Source organism: Eublepharis macularius, chromosome 3 (genome assembly GCF_028583425.1).
Source record: "Eublepharis macularius isolate TG4126 chromosome 3, MPM_Emac_v1.0, whole genome shotgun sequence".
NCBI lineage: Eukaryota > Metazoa > Chordata > Lepidosauria > Squamata > Eublepharidae > Eublepharis > Eublepharis macularius.
Window position 1 is genome coordinate 65,059,062 of NC_072792.1, and position 25,244 is coordinate 65,084,305.

General features: G+C 42.2%; 1 protein-coding gene across 1 annotated transcript in view; it reads left to right on the forward strand.

The window, feature by feature from the left end:
- WWC3 (WWC family member 3) overlaps window positions 1-25,244 on the forward strand; it is a 90,752-nt gene that overhangs the window by 33,353 nt on the left and 32,155 nt on the right. Inside the window, exons 5-11 of the mRNA XM_054973748.1 lie at window positions 5-84; window positions 1,543-1,672; window positions 10,475-10,624; window positions 12,478-12,551; window positions 15,693-15,935; window positions 17,893-17,982; window positions 18,885-19,438. Of these exons, the coding sequence (XP_054829723.1) occupies window positions 5-84; window positions 1,543-1,672; window positions 10,475-10,624; window positions 12,478-12,551; window positions 15,693-15,935; window positions 17,893-17,982; window positions 18,885-19,438 (1,321 nt within the window). The remainder of the gene's footprint in view (window positions 1-4; window positions 85-1,542; window positions 1,673-10,474; window positions 10,625-12,477; window positions 12,552-15,692; window positions 15,936-17,892; window positions 17,983-18,884; window positions 19,439-25,244) is intronic.

Consider the following 25,244-nt stretch of genomic DNA (forward strand, 5'->3'; position numbering starts at 1 on the left):
CAAGCTTTCTAGATTAAAGCGAGAATTGGCACAGATGAAGCAAGAGCTACAGTACAAAGAGAAAGGCGTGGAGACATTGCAAGAGTGAGTTGAAATGTAGCAGAAATTGAAAAGTTTAATCTGTTTCTAAGGAGCCCCATGGCTCAGAGTGGTAAGCTGCAGTACTCTAGCCCAAGCTCTGTTCACGACTAGACATGGGCATGAACCACAAAAAAACTAAACTATGGGATTCGTGGTTCGTGGCGTTTTCACAAATCAAGAACCACGAATCCCCACGAACTGGGGCAAGTTCATGAACCGGTTTGTGGTTCGTGGGGTTTAAATGCCCCTTTCCAGCCATTTAGCAGCAGCAGGGAAAGGGGCATTTGATAGTTTAAAGGGCCCTTTCCTGCCACTTGCAAGTGGCAGGGCCCTTTAAACTATCAGCTGGCAGGCAGTGGGGGGAAGGTGTTTTTGGGCTCTTCCACTGCTGCGCGGGCCCGCAGAGCGGTGGTGAGGTCGTAAAGGGCCTTCGTGCCCCTTGCTGGAGGAGGGGGAGGAGGCCGTGGGCCCGGAGGGTGGCAGAGAAGTCCGGAACCGCTGCTGCTGGGCTGCAGTCTCCACCACCCCAGCAGCAGAGCCAAGGTAAGTGGGGTGTTGGGGTGGGGCTGGGGGTGTGGCTGGGGTTTGTGGGCTTTGGGCTGTTTAAAGGGCCCTGCCTCTTGCAAGCGGCAGGAAAAGTTTAAATGGCTGTTTCCCTACCGCTCCGAGTGGCAGGGAAATGGCCATTTAAACTGCCCCTTTCCCTGCCGCTTTGCAGCGGCACAGAAAGGGGCATTGCCCTTTAAAATGAACCAAACGAACCAGTAGACCAGTTCATGGAAGTTCATGGAAATGAGCTTCCATAAACCACTGGTTCGTGACCCACGAACTGCGTTGGTTTGTGGGTTTTTTTGGTTCATATTCAGGTTCATTCCCATCTCTATTCATGACCTGAGTTCGATCCTGGCAGAAACTGGGTTCAAGTAGCCGGCTCAAGGTTGACTCAGCCTTCAATCCTTCCGAGGTCGGTAAAATGAGTACCCAGTTTCCTGGGGGTAAAGTGTAGACGACTGGGAAAGGCAATGGCAAACCACCTCGTAAAAAGTCTGTCAAGAAAACATTGTGATGTGACGTCCCCCCATGGGTCAGTAATGACTCGGTGCTACCTTTACCTTTTAATCTACTTCTATTAACAAAACATGCTGCTCACAAGTGTGTTCAAAAAGTAATTTTATTAATGTTTTGTCTTACTTCTGTAATAGAAATAGTAAACCTTTCTGAAAGGGTTTTAGCCTTTAGACATTGTGTTGGATGGGCACAGTCTTGCCTTTGAGACTGAAACTAAATGGGCAGGGAGGAATGTCTGCAAGTCACCCTAGAGCCACTGCACACCATAGTCCCTGCCATTACCTGGAATGGTCTGGTACATTTTCTACTTCCCCTTCCAGCTCTCCCTCTCCAGCTATTGTTCCTGGGTGTAACAATGAGTAAACTTCCTCTGTTTCTTGTTTTGTGTGATAGGATTGATCGTAAGATATCAAATGCCCATATGAAATATAAACTGGACGAAGCCCAAGCAATAATGAATGAACTCCGAACCATCAGAAAGGCTATTTGTATGGGTGAGAGAGAGAGACAAGACTTAATGCAGGTAAGACTCTGTTAATCAATGCAATTATGTTGGAATGACCCTGCTGACCCGTGAGTGGTTCTCCCTTTGGCCCTCCAGAGTATCTGGGCACTAGGCACCCAAGTCTTTGCCCAGCGATGCAATGCTTTCCAGGTCAGTCCAACCCTCAGAGGGGTTCTCCCTATGAGGTGGAGGACATCTTGAGTGATTTCCACCATCCAATCAGGGAGGCTGGAACTAATTTTCTTCTGGTCTGGCATGTGGGACACCCTCTCTTCAGTTCTGTTCCTGCCTCCAGGGAGAGCAGTCTAGTAGCAGACTAGCTCCGCTACTTTCTTATTTGGACTTCAGTTTCACTTTCACTTTCCTACTTCTTTTCTCTTCCTCTAATCTTTGTCTTTCAAACTCTGTTGACTTTAACTTTCATAATCCTATCTTCTTGCTGTCCTCTCCTGTCTCTTACTACTGTCCCTGGCTGACTGAGAGGATCACAGCAGCCATTTGGGGCAGCCACCTACAAAGATCGACATCAGGGATTCTGAGGACAGCTTCCTAGACAAAAGAGAGGAATATTCACATTGAATGTGATGGGGATTGATGAACCCGGTGCCGACATGCCTCCTGGCTTGTTGCTCCCGGCTCGTTGCTCCTGGCAACGAGTTGGCACCGACATGCCTCTGTGGCTTTGTGGTCTCCCAGCTACAAGTTGGCCTCAGAGCCACAGAAGAGCTTTAAAAGGACCATCCCACTGAGCGGGAGACAGAAGCTTCTGTAACTGGAGTAGGTGTGTTACCTCAGCCCAGGCTTTTGGTGGGAAAAGACACCAGGAATCTCCTCAGCTGTGGTGCCACAGTGAATGTGCCCATGCCAACCTCCTGGCTGGAGATTCCATAGCAGGCTTTTCCCCTTCAGAGCTAGCCCTGCCTTTACTACAGGAGTCTCCCAGTCAGATAGGTAACATATGAAGGGCACAAACTTGCCTGTGTCTTTGAACCTTTTAACTTCCGAAGACTAACCATGGGAGAGGAAATATATAATCTCTGCCGGCCCAAAACCTCTGTTAATAGTGGTGTGGTGTCTACCTCCTCCTTCCTCCACGGGTGAGGCTGTGGCTCAGTGGAAGAGCTTCTGCTTTGCATGCAGAAGGCTCCAGGTTCATTCCCTGTTAACTCCAGTTAGAAAGATCAGGTAAACGATGGGGGAAAACAAAAAAAAACCCTCTTCCTGAGACCCTGGAGACTTCTTGCCAGTCTGAGTAGACAACACTGACCTTGATGGACCAATGGTCTGAGTCAGAATAAGGCAGCTTGTAATGTTTGACAGGGATCCCGACTGAGCAGGGGGAACACCCTCAGAGAGCATCTATAATGACAAGGAGAAGGAAGAATTCCTTCAGATGTGGAGGAGGAGGAAATATCACTGTCAGAACAGTCAGCCCAGCTGTCTGAATCTGAGGTTTACCAGTATTTACTACATAAGACATTCTCAGCCTTAGGGCTGCAGGAATTACCCTCTGGGGAGGAGGACCCTTAGACAGGGAATGCCAAATCCAGACCCAGGGAAACAAGAGTCTCTTCCTAGGGAAGGTTCCTCAGAAAAGGTCCTCCCATTTCCAGAATATTTTGGAAGGCTGAGTGGCTGAGTGGTCTAAACCAACAGCCAATAAGCAATTCCGTAATGTGGTCAAAAGACTGTACTCGCTAACTTGCTTTGCTATGAGATGTTGCAGGTACCTGCGATCAACACTTCAGTGGCTACACTTCAGTCATCTGGGCTCCTGTCAGAGGATGGGCAAGGATCAGTCAGAGACATCTTAGACAAGAAGAGAGAGGTCATGCTGAAGAGAGCTCATGAGAGTTCTCTAGCAAGGCTACAGCCATTGCCTCCAGAGAGTCAGGAGTATGGATCAGAAAACTGATGCCGCTTCTCCCATACAACAGTAGATACCCCCCTTGAAGGGGAAAACAGAATTTTAAAGGCAGGTACCTTCAAGGCAGTCGCCATCCTGGATGCACTTACCTTTTCTTCCAGGACTGTGGTCTCGGCAGCAGTAACAAGTAGACACCCTTGTCTAAGAGCATGGCCAGCAGGTTTACACTCTAAAAATATTGTCCTGTCTTACCACTTTTAGAGAGACAAGCTATTTGGGGATGCCCTGGGAAAGATCTGGGTTGAGACCCAGGACAAAAGAAAGTGTTGCCAAAAACACTCAAACAATCTGAGAGGCGATCCCTTGGCCCTCAGCCATTTTATTTACAAGACACTTTACTAAGGTCTGGACAGGATTCCAAGTGACCATCCTGGGGTTAATCTAGACATAAGGGGGGTCCTTTCAAGAACCCACTTGTAGTATAGTGGTTAAGTAACTGAACTGTGATGCAGTACTCTGCTGGTTCAAATCTCACTACTGCCATGAACTCACCACATGGCCTTGGGTAAACCATTCCTCTCAGTCCCAGCTCTTCAGCTGCATTGTGGGGGTTAATGCTTACTTTGTCCCAAGATCAAACAGACAGTTCTCCACACAGGGAAAGAGATCCGACCTTGATACCAAGCTCTCTAAAACAGGACTCATAAGCCATCCCTGTGAGAGGCCAAGTACTCCTTATCATTAAGCCTGGGTCGACACACAAGCAGACAGCTGGACCTTAGAAATAGTCTCACAAGGCTATTCCGTATAATTCGAAAGCAACCCACCAGAACATTTTGTCATCTCTCCTGTATGCGAAGCCTTAACTCAAACTGTAATCCAGCACCTTCTGGACATTTAAGCTGTGGAGCATGTTCCCCACAATGAAAGAGGACAGGGGAGTCTACTCACTCTTCTTCATAGTCCCTAAAAAGAATGGGAACTTGAGGGTGTTATTAGACCTCAACTTTTTGAACAAGTTTATCAAGTTGCATCACTTCTGAATGGAGACTCTGTGCTCGGTCGCAAAGGCCATTTACCCAGAAGAATACATGACATCTACAGATCTCACAGAAGCATACCTCCATGTACCGATTCTGACAGCCCATCAACAATATCTAAGTTTTGTGTGAAAAAAAAATCAATTGGCAGTTCTGAGCTATCCCTTTTGGCTTGCCCATCACACCAAGAGTGTTCACAAAGCTCGTGATCAACCCCATCATATGTCTCAGAGGTATTCATGTTTACTTGTACCCAGATGATCTCCTGATCAGATCAAGTTTAAAAGAAAAATCTCACCACGACACTCAGTTCACCATTCAGTTCCCACAAAGCTGGAACACCTGGGTATGATCATCAAAAGAGTGTTGTCTATCCCTCACCAAAGAAAAGGTCAGGAAGACTAAACAGGTGGCCGAGGCTGTCATCAGAGTGAAAATCACTTCTCACAACTCTACCAAACTGATGGGTTTTCTAGTGGTCAACAACAATGCGATACCTAGTGGTCAACAACAATGCAAGACCACTTCAGACGTTTCTCAGATCTTATTAATAACAGATCATGGAGAGGACAGATCTTCCCATTCAGGTACCACTTTAGATCAAAAGATTCATGACCACTCGAGAACAACAAATATTTACAGATGCAAGCATCACAAGTTAGGCATGTCTTCCTATAAGTGTCTTAGAGATGTGAGCGATTTGTCTGGCCCTGTTCCAGTTCAGAGATCAGCTCGTGAACTCACACATCCTGATCTGTATGGACAAGGTCGCAAACAAGACATATGTAAACAAGCAGGGGGGATCCAAGACCTCAAGGTAGCACAAGGAGGCGACAAGCATACTTACCTGGGAGGAAGATCATCTAGCCTCGATCAGAAGTGAACACATCAAAGGCATATCCAATGTCCAGGCAAACTGGTTGAGCAGGTAGAACATTTAACAAGGGGAATAGTCCCTTAAGAAAGATCTCATCTAATGGATAACATCACACTTCGCAACAGCTCTCATGGACCTGTTTGCGTCCCAACACAACCATCAACTACCAAGGTATATGACAAGGTTTGTTCCACCCACAAGCAGATGCCCTGACATCGCAGTGGCTGTTAGGCTTCCTCTATGCATTACCACCCTTACCAGGAATACCCAAACTCATGAGAAGGATCAAGGAACAGAGCACAAAGTGCTAGTGATTGCCTCTTGGTGGCCCCACAGACTGTGCTTTTCCACACTCCAACAGATGGTGATATCTCCATGTCTCATCCTACTGACCTCTCCGGTCATTTAGACACTGCTTAACTGTGTGGAAATAGAAAGGAAAATCTTCCTAAAATGGGGATATTCCAGACAGGTGGCCGACACTCTCCTAACATGCAGAAAACAGTTCACAGAATTTACAATTCCTCTTGAAAAGCCCTCACTCAGTGGGGCAGGAGGAAAGCACTGGACATTTTACACAGCCCTGACCAAATATCCATTTGAATTGGTCAAGGAAGTTATGCTGAGAAGTTTGAGAATGAAGACCATCTTCCTTATTGTGGTCACATCTGCCAGAAGAATCTCAGACTTAAATGCACTGTCAGACCTGAACTCTGTATCTTTCTCAACGATAAGGTGATACTTCATACTGTTCCCACCTTTCTTCCAAAAGGCTATTCCAAATTCCATAGGTTGCAAGAGGTAAGGCTACCATATTTCCATCTGTATCCTAAATATACTAGGGAGAGGCTCTGACACGTCAGAAGGAAGCTCAAGGCCTATCTGCCCCAAACAATGCAAATTAGAAAGTTGGATTTACTGTTCATTAATATATCTCCCCACAATTTGGGGAAGAAAATGCCTTCAGCAACCAATAGCAAAACATACACTATCAAAGCTCACAAAGCTCTCATCGTAGAGGTTCCTAATTGAACGGCTCACTCTGTGAGGAGCGCTACTACAAATGCAGCATTACACAGGAACACTTCTGTAGAAGTCTGCAAGGCAGCAACGTGGTCGTCGATCTGCACCTTGGTGAGATGCTACAAATTAAATCTATATGATTCAGTGGACACCACCTCTGGTAGAAAAGTACTGCAGCATCCCACCCAGAAAGTGGAAACTGCTTTGAGAGCACCCAAGACGTCCTCCGCCTCAGAGGGAGAACGGATCTTTGGATATTTACCGTGAAGGGTCCTTCTCCTCTGAGTAAAGGAGGTCATCTTGCCCTCCCCGGGTCTTCATCCTCCTCTACCCTGCTGCCTCAATTCTTCTACCTCCTCTGGGTTATACTTTATTTACAGTACTTGTTAACGCAACAGGTGTTTTTTCTCTCAGTATTGACAGTTGCTGAATGATAAATTCACTTTTACTGCTTTGTGGAGTCACCTAAACTGAAGAGAGGGTGTCCCACACACCAGATAGGAAGAGGAAGAAAATTAGTTCCTGCCTCCCTGATTGGATGGGAATCACCCAAGATGTCCTCCTTTACTCAGAGGAGAAAGACCCTTCACAGTAAGTGCCCAAAGGTCTGTTCTCTTCCCTCTTTTGGAACTGCTGTCACCAACCAGTCATTTTAGGAACTATTTGTTGAGAGGATCAGCGCTCCTGGCTTCCTTTCCTAATATTGCTGTTCTATGGCTCCGCCTGGTGCTTATGTCTCCCACTACCCAGGAACTAGTTATTATTGTGTGTGTGCACTCTCAGGAAATTATTGATTTGCAAACTGACTGCCTCTCTTCCCTCTTGTCTGTTTGAAATAATGTGTTTAATGTTGGAGTTCTGGTATGGAGAACAACTATTAACATCCAAAACAGTAAATAATTTATTAAAAGTAAAATGTCCATACTCATACTATCATCACAGCCATAGATTAAGCAAGAAATACAAAAAGGTGTAAACATACAAGTCCTCTGTCTTTGAACTGTATACATGCCCTAGCTGGTCTTATTCTATGGCAGGCTCTTTGGCTTAGAAGTTAAAATGTTCTGATAGCTTCCCATTACGTTGGGAGTCTTTGTCAAGGCAGCCAGCCCTTTTCTGCCCCACATGGTAATGGCTACCATCAAGATGGAGCCCAGGTGTGAGAGCTCCTTCCCCCAGATGGAATCAGCCAAAATGGTCCCCTCTTCCTTACCTTAACCCTAACCCTGCGCCCCCAATCCTTTCCTAAAATCTCCAGGAAGAGACATTATAGCCTCTCTTCTCACTTCCCCTCCAAGTCTCTGTGTGAGCTGACCATTTCATTGCCTCCAGTCAGGATGTCCATTAGCATTTCTAAAGCAATTATGGTACTTGGATAAGGTTTGATCGGTTGGCTTTCCTCCTCCTGCTTGTCCTCTGCTAGGAGAGAGAAAACTTTAAAAATGAAATGTGAAGGTTTTTACATTCCAAGCCTCCAAAATAAAACATATTTCTCCATGGTGATATTAGCGGCTTTGCTGTTTATAGAAGATTGAACTTGTACATACAGTGAGATACCTGTTCTATTTAGGTGAGTTCCTTTTTGTTAGCTAGTGATGAATGCTTTATGGAAACGTTATTCTCCCCATTTAGTGGTTCATAGCTTGTGCTTGCTGTGGGGTTTCTCCTGGGTAGATACTCCTAATATGGGAAAGAAGGGAGAAGACTACACTCTGATCTGCCAGGCCTTACTGATCAGAGTTTTCTAATGACAGTGCTACCAAGCCATGTAGGTCACAGATCCAGGTAGTTCTGCTACGTCACCCTGCTTTAAACTCTCCACCTAACAGCATAATAAGGTGATGTCGAATGCAAGGAACTGGCTTCATCTTAGTGTAATGTAACATGTTTGATCATCATGTTCTTGTTTCTTCTAACTGTTAGTATTGGTCTTGCATGCAGAAGAGAAAAATACTTTTAAAGTAGTTTTAAACAGTTCTGCACCTGAGAAACAAACATGTACCCACTTCCTCACAACTAGAACAGATCCAGTTATCTTGGGGCATCAAGCAGCCAGGGAGGTGGAGTGAATGCAAATATTCAGGTGTCCAGCCAAAAAATCCTTAAATGCTCACTCTGTTTTCCTCCAGCTTATACTTTCCAACAGTCACACAGGGAGATGAGAGCGAGCGAGCGAGAGAAAGCATGCACATAGGAAACAGTCATGGGTAGCGTGGCTTCCAGCATAGCACAGCTTACGGCAAAATAGTTCTGTCACCGCAGGTCCTTGTAGACGTAGCCGATTGGTTGGGCTGCAGATTGAGCTGCAAACTGCTGTACTGTTTTTCTTTAGATTTTCTAAAACTGTGCAGCAGTTTTAGCTGCGTGTGTGCATAGCAGTTGTAAAACAGAGCTAAACAGAGCAAAGAAAGGTAAATATTAGCTCAGCTATAATTTGCTATGTGGCCTTAAGCAAGCTGCTATCTCTCTTAGTCTCCCCTCCACCCCCCCACTCCCAATGTTAAGGCTTACAGAGGTTAAAACAGCTGCAGCAATTTAGAAGTGAATACTGTTATAAGATGGTAAAGATTTCACATTCATGTTCTTCTGAAATACAATTTTGTATAAGGGAACAAGTTTGTGTTTGAGCAAGATGATAGTTAATGACTTCTTCACCTTTAAGTAATGCATATTTTACAGCAGTCTTGCAGTATATTAATTCTCTTTACTGTTCTAAAATGCTAACTCTGAAGAATCTATTTGTTGCCTCCTTGAAATGTACTGTAAGTTGTCTGTTGACTATTCTAAGATCAATATTTATGGAAAATTAAAATTATTAATATAGTAAATCTCACAAGTTTGTCAGAAAAGGAGTCACTCTAACTACCTGGTAATTTCAGTATGATCCTTGTAAGTGGTAGTTCTAGACTTAAGATAGACATGATTCATTCTTGTGTAGGTGTTCTGGAAATGGGCTGTTGTAAAATTTGACAACACTTGGGTCAAAATACGGGTGAGAGGAGTCTGAGACATGTCAGAAAGAATTAGTCAGGTTTAAATTGGGTAAAGTGGTGAGAAATGATGCCAAAGGCAGCAATGACACCATGCCAAAAAAAAGGGTATATTTATAAAAGCTTCAAAGAGGAATTTAAAGTGTTCCATCTTTATCTTCAATTTTTATGGCCCACTGAGGGATTTTGGAATCATCTATGCATTTTCTCATGGTTGGCATACTGAGGTTTTATTTTTGAAATACTACTTCATTCCATCAAGTAAAAATATTGTGAGAAATTAGCAATAAATGGATATGACTAAACTAAGCTGTAGCAGGCAGACTGGATTTTATGCTAAGTGGAGACAGCCCACCAGTTACTTACATGTATTATTTTACTGAAATCACCTTATATAGGTAGAAATATTCAGTAAGTTGTTCCTTCTCTTTGTATTATATGACAATGCCATAATGTAACAGAAAAAAGAAAAATTGGAAGTCTAATTTCTTTATCTTTGAAAGTATGCATGAAAAATTGCATAGATATTGAAGGGTTCCTGCCCCCCCCCCAACGTATTGTAAATACTGAGAGAAAAGCTGACACAGCTGCTTGTCATTCTCCTCTACTCTAATGAATCAGCTACCTGCTTCTAAGGGCTCAGTAATATACAGGGAAACTTTATAGATACAAAATATTTTTGTTAAATAACTTTTGTTGATTAATGACTGCTTTTTAAAATACCGTTTTGGTTTTGTGACTTTCTGTAGGAGTTTTTAGTTGAGTTGTTCTTTAAGTCTGCCTAGAATAAATGCAGTCAGCAATGTTTACCAGATGCTGTGTGCATTACGTTTATTTTTGTAAGATAACTTTTAAATCTCGGGTATGTGTACATGTAATGACCCTGTTCTATATAATGATAATTCTGTCATAAGAAAAATCTCTGGGCTATTCCTAATTCCACTATTTTAAAGAATAATTTATTAAACCACAAATAGATTCTTTTGATCATTCTCTCTCTCTCTCTCTCTCTCTTTTTCACAGAGTCTGGCCAAGCTGACAGAGGGATTCAGGAATAGTTGTTGTATTGCAGAATCTCTGCAGGATCTTCAGTATAATTCTAGCTCACACAGTGACTCCTGTTTACCTCAACAACAATGTGATGCTTGTTCTCAAACTGACATCATTGGGGAGGTATGTGTAGCACTGTAATATAGAAAAAAGAAGCAGTTTTATACATTGCATTGGCGCTAGAGTTTAAGCCAGTTTTCCACTTCAAAAGAGGAATACATACATACAGATTCTCAAAAGAAAATTAATTCATCTCTTGTCTTGTATGGAAGCAAAAATAGCAGTTGAATTTCTAAATGCAGGTAACATAATCAGATGCTCTTCAGAAAGGTATCCTTCCAAACTTCATGTTCTATAGTAATTTTACAAATGAATAAGAGAATTTAGCAAATCCAACTAGAGTTATTTTTGTATATTTTGTATAACCTATTGGAGAGTAAGATGAAGATGTGTTTTATTCAGTTTCTACAGGAGGCTTTACTTTGAGACCTAAAAATGTTAAACAAAAAATCAGCGGCTGCTCTGTAATTACCATAAAGTGCTATTGTTTCTTGAATCGATTGAGGGTCTCAGATACAAACTCCTGACAGTCTTTGGTTACTCCTTTTTGTTAGTTTTGTGGATATTGACTACAAATTCCTTTTATGAGCTTTGTTGCGGTGTTTTTGCATTGTCACCAGCCCCCTATAGAATGTTTCTTATCCCAAGGAAGGACACCCTTGAGAGATGGCTTAGGGGGATATACTTTATGGGTAGGGTCTGTGAGACCACATACAGAGAATAGTTATTCCAGTCTTCTCCGTTCACTCTCATCTAGATTACTAACATTGCAGGACTGTTTACACACAGTGTTACTGAATTCTAAAGTAATTAACCAAAGACAGGCATCCGTATTGGTGAAACACAGAGAGTTAAAGGCATCAATAAAACAGGCAATTTGGTGGTGGTGGGGAGAAGGTAAAAATGCTTTTAAGATGTCCTTGAGTCTACGTTGATAGTAGTGTTTCCAAACTAGAACTGAGCTAATCTATCTCATAGGGTTGTATGGAAGATAAAATGTAGTGATGTCATGTTGAGCTCCTTAGAAGAACAGTGGAATAAAAATGTACTAGATAGATAGATAGATGACAAGAAGCATGTTAATTACTATGGGCTCATGGATGAAAAAGGGGAATTGCTGCATGAGATTATTCCTTAACTATCACCAGGTTATGTATTGTGTGAGAGAGCCCCTGGAGCTCATGGAATAAGAAATCTTGGGACCTGCTTTAATTAAAAAAGAAAAAGTGCTTCTATCATTCCCCCCTCCTCAACAATTGGCTATACAACTGCCAAACATATCTTCTTTTTGTGCAGGAGGGGGGGATTTCTTCCAATTTACTTAGGACTTTAGTGTAAATTGGTTGTAGTTTTTTTTTAGGTGGAAGATTTTATTCATTTTTCTGTCATTTGACTCAGATGCTGAGTTGTATGTCCATGAAGTTAATCATATGAAGGGAACAATCTTGTATCAGATAGGCCTAGAAAGCTCTAACAAAACCTTTTAAATACACTGTTCTGTTCTGTGCTTGGCTTTCTTGACTAATCTCATTGACGTGAGTGAGACTGAAATTGGTAAATATAGGCATGGGATTCCAAACATTTAAACTATTTTTAAATGCTATAAAATGCATATATATATATATTTTCAGGATGAGCGCAACTAATCTTTGATTTGTTATTAGCTGTAGCTATTTGTGCTAGTGATCTTCAAATAAGCATGGGATTCCAAACATTTAAACTATTTTTTAATAAAATAGCACAAGTTTTATACTCTCTGTATCTTTAGCCAAACTAATAACACAGGTTGACCTATTAAGGCTCTACAACCTTGTTTGGGGCAACTTGAGGTGTTGAGGGTAAACTCAATTCCTTCACAGTGTTCTTATTCTAATCATGTTTAGTATTAATTTTCCTATCTTTTTTCGTCACAACAGTTTGGATTTGATGATAAAACAAGGCTTGGTGATGGAGAAAGACTGGCCCTGCAATATGAAGAGGCCCAAAGGAGGTTAGTATACTTAAGGTGCAAAGAAATAACCAGCCATAACATAGTAATCTCAACCATTCTAAATATTCTAAATAAACGAAACATACTTTTATTCAATGATTTGGCAATTTTCTTGTATAATGGTACAATAAAACATTATTTAAGAAACATTGCCGATTAATTTCCTGTCCAGTAGTAAGGCTAGCTTCAGCTGCCTTCCCGCAAATAACTTGATCTAGATGGCCTAGATAATCTAAAGGTATGGTAGTTAAGGAAACTAAGAGAAGTCTGCACCATTGCAAGAGATTTGGGGTACACATTTACTTGACTACTCAACTATGTAAGAGCAGCACATGTTAGCTGTTAAATATGTCAGGTCTGTCAACAGGTCAGGAAATCGCTGACGTGGTGTGGTCATGTCAGGAATACAAGATAAGTAGCTGAGGGCAAGTGATGCTTGAGTATAGTTATCATTAGGAATTTTATATTGACTGCTTATAGAGAGTTCACAAAAGTGTTAAGTAATTACAATTGCTTAGAGAAGCGGAGCCCTTAAGGAACAAAACAGAGGTGGTGGTTGATGGAGAAACACTTTCAGTCTGGCAATCAGGACTTACAGAGTATAGATGTTGAGAAATTCAGCCTTCATGTTTCACTTTGATACTGTTGCAGAGTTCAATGAATGGCCTTGACAACACATGATATAATATGCACGAAGATATCCTTAGTAACCTAAATGGGAGATCACTTATAGAAAGAGGATAGATATCATTTTTTTGTTAGCAAGATGACTAATCATAGCGTGCAAACACCCCCCCCACACACTACATTTCTAGAATATTTAATCAACTAAATAGTCTCTTGATTTACTTTCTAACCCATGATTATGTTCAATTCTTTAGTAAATTATCTTCATTAAGTACAGAGCTTCCCATTACTGTGATTTTATTTTCCCTCCAATCCACAGAATTATTACTATTAGCATAAAATGTATAGTAATAGTACGTTTAAAAGATTTGAGAGCCGCTCAGAGTGCATTTGCCTCTACCAGTTATCTCTGTGGTCACATTCTTCATTTATCATGCATTCCTTCCCCTCAGCCTGCTGGCATTTCTGTAGGGCTTTTGTCTCCACAAAATATTTCTGTGTTCAGCCCTCGCTTTGCTCATGAAATATCTAGTGCAGTTACACAGCGTGGGGGCAGGAATGTGCTGTATTAGTTAAAATGAACAAGCTACAAAATTAAAATGCTTCAGTACGTTAAATTTTTTCAGTCAGCCTCTTTTTTTTAAGCAGAGTCGTGAGAGAGGGAAATCTAGGTGTCATCTCATGCCTTTGGGATGAGCACGACATACATCACTTTACACTGTTAAACTAGTGTGAGTGCATATGTATTTGGTTTTTTTTTCATTAAAGGTATTTGCTAAGAATTCATGCATTCTATGAAGTGTCTATTTGTTACCCTTAAATGTAAAAAACTTTAGAGAATGTTAAATGGTAGAAGACTCACATAATGAAATTACTTCAGTTGAAGCCTGCCAGTGGGTTTAGACTCAGTAACTCTTTGTGGAATTCCATGCTTATTGCCTAATATAAAAAGATGTTTGGATCAATTAGATAACTATCCTGATCCTGTAGTCTTGCAACAGCAGCAGTCCTATTTAATTTTCACCTTTGATTTCTGTGTAGTCACAGATCCAGAGGAGTTAACCATGTTAGTCTGTAGTTGCAAAATAGTAAAGAGTCCAGTAGCACCTTTAAGACTAACCAACTTATTTGTAGCATAAGCTTTCGAGAACCACAGCTCTCTTCATCAGATGCATGGAAGTGTGTAGTCACATTTTCACTAGTTGTGTTATGGTTCTTTGTTGTTTATCAGTCTCAATTTTTTCCTCCTTTGTTTCACTTGTTTTTTCCCCTCATGGCTCCTCATTTATGGGCTTCATTGAACAGTACTGTTCAGCAAATTGATTTTCTTCCTTTGTTTCACAAACATCTGAAGAGTCATCTGTTTAAACTAGTCTTTGTCTATCTTGCTGTGGTTTTAATTTGACCATTTCCTTTTCTTTCTTCAGTTTTTGTCTATGTATTTTGTCTGCAGAAGATTGTTAACCTCTTTGGACAGCACCTACTTTCTTAAGTGTTCTCAGTGGTGCTTTTTTTGGCCCCGTAGCAAATAATAATGTAATTATCATTTATTACTATCAGTTTAAATGGTAGTGAAGTAAGGAGACCTCAAAACAAAACTTCATTAATTTTTGGTTTCAAGTTTGGTTCTCTATACATGTTGCACTTTTGGATGTAGCTATATGTAACAGTGTCACAATCCTGCTGCTCTTCCTATATACCCTTGTGCGTTTTGGGCTTTTAGAAAAGTCTAGTGCCAGTTAGAAGGGAGAGAGGAGTATTATATTGAATAGCCTAGCCAGTGTTAAATATGTGGTTTTCCTTTCTTTAGAAGGAACAACCCAAATTTTCATTTTCAGTTTTTACCGCCCCCCCCCCTAATGTCACGCAGGGGGGTGGGGGAGTAAGAACACTGTTTAAATTACAGGCTTCTTACCTCCTTGGTACTGTGGGCACTCAGTTATACAGATGGTTCTATGAAAAATCCCTGAAAGTTTGTTTCTGTTGGTCTTTCCTGAGTCTACATTCTTTTTGTTGAAAAGCAAAGGGATGCTACAAATAAATTTGGCTGTAGCATGCTGCTTCCCTGACAGCATTGATGTTATTCATTTTTGTAACAGTTCATCCTCATTTTAGTCTATTTTCTGTCCTTGTTCTTTGTAAGATTTCTGATTTACCTGTGTGGTATCCCAATAAAAGCAGTGTTCTGCCACCCACCCACACTCAGATACACAAAAATTTATGGAGATAAGCAATTGCTGTAAACATTGTTCAACTATTTATAAAAATACTGACAGAGTAGCTGCTAGGTGTAACATATTACACCGAGAAAAGTAAATATAAATAGCATGAAATACCTATTTTCAAGCTCCTCTCTTTTTCAGATACTCACTTTATAAAGACAGCGGATAAATGTGTAATTGCCCTTTCTTCTGCCTTATTGCAAATACATTTTAAGGACTGTAATTGAATTTTCCTTGTTAATTTTTCCTTTGTTATCTTTTATTTATTTCTTTGTCTCTCTTTATAATGAAGAGTTTCCAATATACAGCAACAACTGGCCCTGTTAGATAATGAATCCTGGCCAGGGATGGTAGAGGCAGACAGGGATCGTCTTCAGCTCATCAAAGAGAAAGAGGCTCTCCTACAAGATCTGCAGCTCATCAGTCAGCAGCGGCGGTCACCCGAAGACATTGAACGTTTGGAGGATGAAAAAAGGCGTTTGGAGGATGAGATCCAGCAGGCTAGGGCCAGCTCTTCTCATGGTGCTGCTGAAAGGTCTGGGAGTTTGATAATTTGTATAGATCCTACAGGATACAGATAAAAATATATACACTATGCTACATTACCTTAGTAAAAAAATCTATTTAACACACTCATGTGCTTGTCATTGCAGTCCACCGTTAAATATATGGATGCCAGTTGCTATAATTGGTTGTTTGGCAAGGCTAGCATAGATCTTTTTAAAAATGAAGCAAAATATTGGGGATACTTACAAAGTCATGTCTGTAACCCTGTAAGAATTGCTTGTCAATCAGACTACTGAACTATCTAGTCTGGCTCCTGCAACTTAGCAAGAGTTTTGTCATCTTTTCATTTTCTCCTTGAAAGTCAAGAAGTCACATGCTGGTCAGAAGCATCCCATTTTTACCCCCAGCAGCTAATATTGTGTCTGCCTCTGAACCATTCATTAAATAGAAGCAAAAACCTAAATGCTGTTTGCTCCTGTATATTAGACAGGAGATTGTAATAGAGGCTGTAGTAGTAGTAGTAGTAGTAGTAGTAGTAGCAGTAGTAGTCAGGGTTTTTTTCAGCTGGAACACAGTGGAACGGAGTTCTGGCACCTCTTGAAAATGGTCACATGGCCGGTGGCCCTGCCCCCTGATCTCCAGACAGAGGGGAGTTTAGATTGCCCTCCGTGCTGCATTTTCGCCGAGGGCAATTTAAAGATTTTCGCCAAGGGCAATTTAAACTTTAAAAAACTCCCCCCTTGTTCCGGCTGACCCACAGTGATGTCCTTGTGCGGTTCTGAGTTCCACCACTGAGTTCCACCACCTCTTTTCCCAGAAAAAAAGCCCTGGTAGTAGTAGTAGTAATAAAAACTATGTTTATATACTGCTCTTCTAGACAGATTAGTGCCTCACCCAGAGCAGTGAAAAAGTTAGTGTTATTATTATCCCCACAATGTGGAGCTGGGGCTGAGAGGAGCAGCTTACCCAAGGCCACCTACTGAGCTCATGGCAGTAGTGGAATTCGAACTGGTAGAGTGCTGATTTGCAGCCGAACCACTTAACCACTGTGTGCTAATACTAATACTACCCATCAAGTTAACTTCTCTTCTTTACATATGCTTCCTGACCACTTCGCCCTAAGGATTTTGATTAGATTATTATCCTAGCCTTACAAATCCCATTCTGCATTCTATCCATGTTCATGTATGGGCATAATATCATAGGGATATGTTTATATGGCATGTCAACTGCAAAGGGATAGGTCTAGTGTGAAACTGGACATGAGAAACTGAGCAATTGCAAAAAATGTCTGAAAACAGATCAACGCCCCCCCCCCCCAGTATAATTTCTTGACAGAATCCTCATAATGCTGTGACAAATTCCAAACATCCCCATCCCATAATCTACCCCCTTATTGCTGTTAATCTTTCCCTAACAGCTTCTCCTTTCTACTGTTAACCTGGTAGGGATAGTTCAGCAACGGCAAAATCCCTTTGGAGACTTCTTTGCAAGTCCTTCCTTCCCTTTCTTAAATCTAGTCACCTGCAAGACTGCAGCAGCCAAGGAGCCAAGGATGCAGCTTTTGCAGCATGGTAGGGACTTTGAACAAAGGAAGGAAAGCCTTAGACAGTGGCATCCAATGAGACTTTGCCACTCTTCCCTTGCCACTGTTTTCTAAGTTTGGAGCAAGGGAAGTGGGGCATGAAGATCGGCAGGATAGATTATAGATTATAAATTGATGATCTCTCCTGAACCAGAACTCTCAAGGTTGTAATGCTTGTGTAGGTTGAAGGAGTACCACTGAATTTTGTAATCTGAGGCTTGAACATTCATACTTCCCTGGCATCACCTATTGTCTCATCATAATCCACATGTGTTTAAATGTGTTTGTTTAGACACTAAGGATACTAGAAGCTTGGGTGGAAATTATACTATCAATAACATCAAGTGAAAAGAACTTACTTGCTTTTTCAATGTATGAAGATGACTTTACTCTTTTGTAGGATACTATTACAAGAGAAGACTAATTGTCTGCTCATGCAGCTGGAAGAAGCAACTCGTTTAAGTTCCTATTTAAAGTCCCAGTTGAAAAGGTTAGTTCTTTAGAGTGTTGTGCTTGAGGAAGACCATGATGTAGTACCACTCCAATAGTGTGAGTGGGACTTAGTTCTTTACTTTTTTCACATTTTGTAACTTAAATAAAGATTCCTATTTTTCCCTGACTTCCACTATAGTTAATTACCCCAACTAACTGATGTTGGTAAAGGTATGTTGCAGCAATTTTAGTGAGCTAGAAGTAATATTAAATTTCCTGTTGTCTGTAAAAATCCTGAAATTTTGCAACTTTTAATATATAGTAAAAAGAAGTAAAGGTGTAAAGTATATGGACTATATCTGCTGATGGCCAGTTTTCTAACAATTCTGAGCAACTGTTTAACTTTTTAAAATATTTCTTAAATGCCAGTTTAATGATGATGATGATTACTTTAAATCTTTATTAAGAAAAGGATCATTGACTGTAGAGATTCACTCGTTCCCCTCATATTTTGTTAGTTTGTCTAAGTAGCTTAAGATACAATGAATTTATCTTGATAAAATGGATATTGAAAAACTAACCTTCTGATAAATTTATAACATACATGTTATTACTGAACCAAACTGAGTAACAAAGTGGAAAATAAAGTAATTTTAATGTTTAATTGACAATAAAGCTGTAAAAATGGAAGGAGATTTTATTGTGGTTTACTCATTTTCTCTGGCAGTTTAAAAGCCAAAATGCAGGGCCACCAGAAGCAGTAATCACAAATGGCTCTCCTCTCCATCTGGTCTGGTGTTTTCTGCCATTTTGTTTTGTTGGTATAATGCAAAATGTAAAAAAAAAACAAAGAATGAATTATCTGTTGCTAACTCCTGCCCCTGAAATAATTGATTGAACAATTTTTCTTTTTTGAGCTTGTCTTCATAATTAATAGGTCTGTGTGTTTCTGTCTTCTAGCTTGTCTGCCAGTACCCTGACAATATCTTCTAGCGGCAGCAGAGGGTCATTGGCATCCAGCCGTGGATCGTTGGCTTCCAGCAGGGGCTCTCTTAGCTCTGTCAGCTTCACAGATATCTATGGTCTTCCTCAATATGACAAATCAGACAGTGTTATTGACTATGGGCAGCCCATAAGATTTGATATAGTTCCATTTGATTGTCCCAGTAAAGACATACAGTATGTTGACTCCATTGGACCTTCTAGTTTCAGTAAACAGAGAAGATCTTTGGATACACCTCTGTCACTGGCATCCCTGTCATCACGGTCGTCTCTATCCTCATTATCTCCTCCAAGCTCCCCCCTGGACACTCCCTTCCTCCCAGCTTCTCAAGATTCCCCATTAACCCAGAAGTCAGAAGGATATGAGGAAATGATGGGCACAGGCACCTTAGAAGTGCTTCGAGCTCATGCTTCTGTTTTGGGTGAAGACAAATCACAAGAAACATCTAAGGCTCATGATTATTTCCCAGACAGTGAAGGACTGCAACCGGCAAATATTCCAACCTCTGGAGGTAAGTTATCTTTCAGCTTTCAAAATTTTGATTCTTAAAAGAGCAAAATTTTATTGCTTTAACAAATTGGGTTTTGTTTCTTGCCCATGAATCTAAATCAGGATTAAACTGTAGTTAAGAATCACAGATCATGGGCACAAAAAAAAATAACAGTTTATTGTTGTGCACACATTTGGATGTCACAAGAAATTGTGGTTCAGTTGAAGATGTTGCTGTAGAAATTTTTCAGTCTTGGTGGGAGGGTGAGAAGGATGCTTACGTTGAAAGATTGTATGCTTTTTCAGTCACAAAATATATTTCCTTCATGTGTCTAAATGCGCCTCAATTGTTAAATTTTCTTATAGAATGCAATAGCACATCTCAAAAAAGCCCTTTCATTCATTTTAATGAATCAGGGATGTGTTTTTCCCCTTGATGAAAAGGGTGAATAAGTGAAAACCTAATCAGTTGTGTACCTTCAATGAATCATGTTCAGTAACATGAAGGTTTGGAGGGAATCAAGTGGCTAGTGAGATACCATCAGTTGCCTTTTTCATGCCTTCTTGCCACAAATACCTCCTGGTTTTCCTGCTTCATGTGCTGAAAGGGACAAGCACTGGTGTGCAGATCCTCTCACTCAAGCACAGTGTATCCTGCTTAAAGATCCTTGATAGACTACTGGGCTAATACTCGTTGAAAATCTCCAACAAAAAAGCTTTTATGTCCCTTATTTTTAAAATTTATTAAATCAGTTGCCATCAGGAAGCATTTAGTGTCTACGATCTTAGTCTGTTTTGAAGTAATTTAAGGCTTGCTTTCTCTCTATAAATCGAACAGTGTTTTTCCTCTTTTCCTTTTAAACTTATCTTAAACATTCAAAAATACCAACCTGCATCTCTGTCTTGCTGTAGTCTCACAGTATTCCTTCAGTTTTTCTTCCTCTGACTTGGCTTCTAAATATTTATATTATCCCATGTAGTTCTTTAAATTATTTTTAGTACTTGCATTCTTCTTAGAATAGTATAGAATAATGATGAATTATAATCTTCTGCACATACATCCTTAATTCTTTATTGTTGTAAAAGATAGCTGCCACTTCTAAATTCCATGTAGGCAGCCTTGTTTGGCCACATTTGCAGAATTGAATAACATTCTGGTTGTATTGTCGAAGGCTTTCATGGCCGGAGAACGATAGTTGTTGTGGGTTTTCCGGGCTGTATTGCCGTGGTCTTGGCATTGTAGTTCCTGTCGTTTCGCCAGCAGCTGTGGCTGGCATCTTCAGAGGTGTAGCACCAAAAGACAGAGATCTCTCAGTGTCACAGTGTCCACACTGTGACACTGAGAGATCTCTGTCTTTTGGTGCTACACCTCTGAAGATGCCAGCCACAGCTGCTGGCGAAACGACAGGAACTACAATGCCAAGACCACGGCAATACAGCCCGGAAAACCCACAACAACTAACATTCTGGTTACCTCATTTCAAAAAACAGATTGCAGAGCTAGAACAGTAGTAGAAAAGGGCAACCAGAATACCTCCCCATTAGGAAAGGTAAATGCTTAGGGATTTTAGAAAAGATTAACTGGTGAGGTTTTAAGCTTAAAGAGTTATACATAGTACAGAGAAAATGGATAGAGAGAATTTTTCTTCCAATTGGAATCACCCTGTGAAACTATCTTGCAGAAGATTTAAAGCAGACAAACAAAAGTGTACACTATTGATGGATAAATTTCACTATCACAAGATGAGCAGATGGTTATTAGCTTTGAATTGCTTGGTGAGTTCTTATGATTTCATGTTCCACATAGGTGTTTTCAGAGATATCTAGTTAGCCAGTGTGGGGAACAGAATGCTGTATTATATTGACCAGAGTTTTGACCTGATAGTTCTTGTATTCTTGTGGTGAACATCTTAACTCAGTTCTGCCCTCTTCTTTCACTTCTACAACATCTGCAAAAACCTTACCCTGTAAGCTCTCACTATAAATGTTTCAACCTCATACATCCTGGCTTTTCAACACAGCAATTATTCTATTTGCTGTCCTGTCAAAACACCAAATCTGTTGCCTAGTCCCTCCACCCAGTTGCTTCTGCTTGTAGGACTTTATAAGGAGAGGCTGTGTCTAATTGTTAGAGATCATCTGTTCTGCATGCAGAAGATCCTAGGTGGACAGCCCGGTCCAAAGGGCCGGCCCTGTGCCACACAAAGGTGTAATAGTGGTTCCACTTGTTGGCTTCGTAACAACTGACAGGAGCGATATGCTGGTGGCTGCACAAGGCATGGCCGCTGCTGAGAGTGCCTGCTGCCACCCAGCAGCTACTGCCTCTAAGTACAGCAGAGAGCCCAGCTGAGGATCCCATGCCTTGCCCAGGCCTCTGGAGGATCATGGCGGCCCAGGCGTGGCAGTGTGCAAGTGAGTGCACGAGCACCTCTGCTGCCACAGCCACTGACCCCCTTAGGTTCCCACATGCAGTGGGAGTCAGCCTGATGATTGGACCTCATCCGTGCTGCCACAGATTGGTAGTCTTCCCCCAACCAGACATGCTTGGACAGCACTCAGGGTTCCGACTTTCTGCCTGCAGCTTTGGGAGGGGGGACTGGGGAGGCTGAGAGTCTCTTTGGGGCCACCCTATCCATGCCAGCCCAGAGCAAGAGATCATTGGCCGGGATGTGTGGTAGGACAGCCATGTTGGGGAGCGGAGTGGGGCACTGTCATGCACAATCAAACAGATAAGGAAGGGTTGTTGATCAACACAGACTTTGTTGAAGTGCCAGATGTGAATACAGCACATGGAATCATGTCCTCTGACTGTCTAGAGGCACGCCCAACTGCCCTCCTCAGAGTGGGGAGTTGTGGCCAGGGGTCTGGGAGTCAGGACCAGCGGAGCCATCCTTCAGGCTGCTTTTTCCATAGTGGGATAAATTCTCATGCTATCCAGGAGTCAAGTCCGTGGGATGGGATTGTATGGTGACCTGGACAGATTTCTGGGGGCTGGTTTGGCCATGCTCCTCAGCCTCCCTAATGGCTTGCCACCTCCCTGGAAGAGAGACACACTCACATGTAGTGATGGACTGGCCTTGTGCCAGCTGCGGTCTGGCCTGCCATGTCCTGAGAGTCTGTCCCTTGCCGGGAGCGGTGGCAGCAGTACTATCATTACAGGTGCAGCCAGCAAGATGCTGCTGCCCACCCCCCCTGCCAAGAATGTCATCCTTGTCTGTATCAAGATGTTCTACGGCAGTGTCACTGCTTGGAGATCAGATCCCATGATGGAGACAGAAAAGGGATTGTGTGCCTGCTATCACAGAGCAGTTGTGGGAGAAAGCACTTAGTTGCCCCAACCACAGTTGCACTCTCTCCTCAGCCTGTTGTGAAGCCAGGCTGTGGGAGTCTGACCAGAACTCCAACATGGGCTGTTGGTTCTCCCCGAATGGATGTGTTGAGCGTGGCTCCCTGGACGACTGCCTCCACAGCAGACATGGACTGCCCTGAATCACAGGCAGTGGCTGCCTGTTCCCCTGCGAGTCTCGCCTGCAAAGATGGGCACTTGGGCAGCTGCAGGGGAGGGGAGGGGCTGCTGCCACCCCAGCTCCTTCTTCACTAGCAGTGAACCCTCACTCCTCCCTGCACTGGGACTTAAGAGCCGGGACACCAGCAAGAGAACTCAGGTGGTATTTGTCAGTCAGACACTGTGGAGTTAGCTTCCCTCCCATATGTGACTTCCAGGCAAGCCCCAAATTTCCCCAAATGCCCCCTGTGCACTCTTGCCCCACCATCGTGTGTACTCTCTCCCGCCTCACGCTCTGTCCCCGTAGCAGAGAGCTCTTGGGCAGTGCCTCTGGCCACCACCCCACTTACTTAAGGTCATGGCTGCCCTGGCTGAAGGTTATGTAGGGTACCCGGGGAGCTGATTGGGCACGGGGACAGGGGCACAAGCGGATTGGCCCCCGTGGACGTCGACATCCTATGCTCCTCCAGGCTGCTTGGGTGGGGCCAGCCATGGGGGAGGCTGAGCAATTTTCCCCGCTCAGTGGGCATCTATGAGCTGTGCCGTTGGTTTTTGTGGCATAACTTTCTGCTGCTTCTGGGGACGTTCCTGGACCTAGAATGGCTTAGGGAGCTGACTAATAACTCATATTCTGCCTCCTGGCTTGCCCTTCTGGGCATCGACGTAGGGACTTACACTGCACTTGTACCTATGTCTGGCTGCTGTGGCCAGGCACCAGTGGAGGGCCTTAGAGAGCAGCACTGTGGCTAGGCGCCAGCAGAGGGGGGGTTACACCAGTGTAAGTCTGGGATATGATGGTGTAACCCTTAGTTGACACCCTGTGCACTTTCCACCCGCCCCCCCCCCCCCCCCAAGTATTGGGCTTTTAGAGAGATAAAATTTCTGAGAATCTTGAAGCCATGAAGAAAAACATTTTCTTTCTTGGAAAAAAAATGGTGGCGGTGGTGGTGGGGGGGATCAAAATATATGCATTTTCTGCTTTCCTATCAAAACTGAACTATTTTTACATAAAATGAATTCTTTATAACTTACTTAACTTACAAATGGTAATATTTGACCTACTTACGTGTCAGGTGGTATGCCTTGGATTTCTTTGTCTAATCCGTGAAGAATTTCAGCATTGAACTTTTCAAATTACTTACCTGAGTAAGGGAGCTTTGATGCTTGAAAGCTTATACCCTGAAAATCTTGTTGGTCTCTCGGGTGCCCCTGGACTCAAATCCTTTGTTTTATTTCTGTAATCATTTTGGGAAGTGCTTATGGGGCCTTTGAATGTTGGGTCTTTCCATGAACAGATGCTATGTGGCTCCTTTCTTTCCAGCTCTCTGAGTGTTGTACTTAGGAAACCTTCTTTAAACTGCATTCTGTTACACCTGCACATGCTCTCAGCCTAACTTAACTCACAGCACTGGAGAACTATGTAAGCTGCTTTGGAGGGAAAGGCGGGGTTGTCAGGTCCCCTGGGCATGAAAGCAGGGGCTGGGAGGGTGATGGGAGCTGATCTTCATGTGCCCCAAATAGTAGATTGGGGGCCAGTTTTTACTAAATCGGGCCTGCACTCAACCTGCCCCTTCTATGTTGTGCTGTGAATGATGTCATTACAGCACACTGCAGGACAGAGTGGTATTCATGTGATTTAATTTGTCAGGAACAGCCATGATGCCTGTACAACTTACAAAGATGGAGATTTGAAGTTCAGTTATGAGAAATGGTGGTATAATGTAAAGGGCAGTGGGCTGTAAAGTTTTCACACATTGTTTCTAGCTCTCTAAAATGAAACTACTTACAGAAACTTTTTTCAACTAATTGCATTTTTAGAAATAGTTCACTAAAATCATGTGTTGTGAGAAATCCAAATAATAAGCTTTTAAAATCATCATGTCTAGATTTTCTACCTTTGCAAATTTTATATTTTTCATGAGTTACAAAGTTTCAAGTAGTTCTTAGCTCATCTTATGTATTTTAAATAGATTTGACACTTTGAACTTAAATTATTTTTTATTTTGTTTCTCCTGTGGCACAACAGGAAAATCGACTGTAAGTGAACCTAGACTGCATTATTGTGTTTTCCCCCTTCCTGCTTGTAAAACTGTGTGTGTTGTGTGCTTTTTTGTTCTGTATTGGCTGCATGTAGGAAGGAAGGAATGTTGCTCCTGCTTTTGTTCAGTATCTTACACAGTCTTGTAGCCCTTTCAGGTTTCTTCATTGTTAAATACTTTGCATTCAATGGCTTGGATCAATGCACAAGCAAAAACTTAGCCCAGTTCTGCTTTCACAAGACCATGTTGCAACCCCTAGCACTTTCTTCTCTATATATTATAGT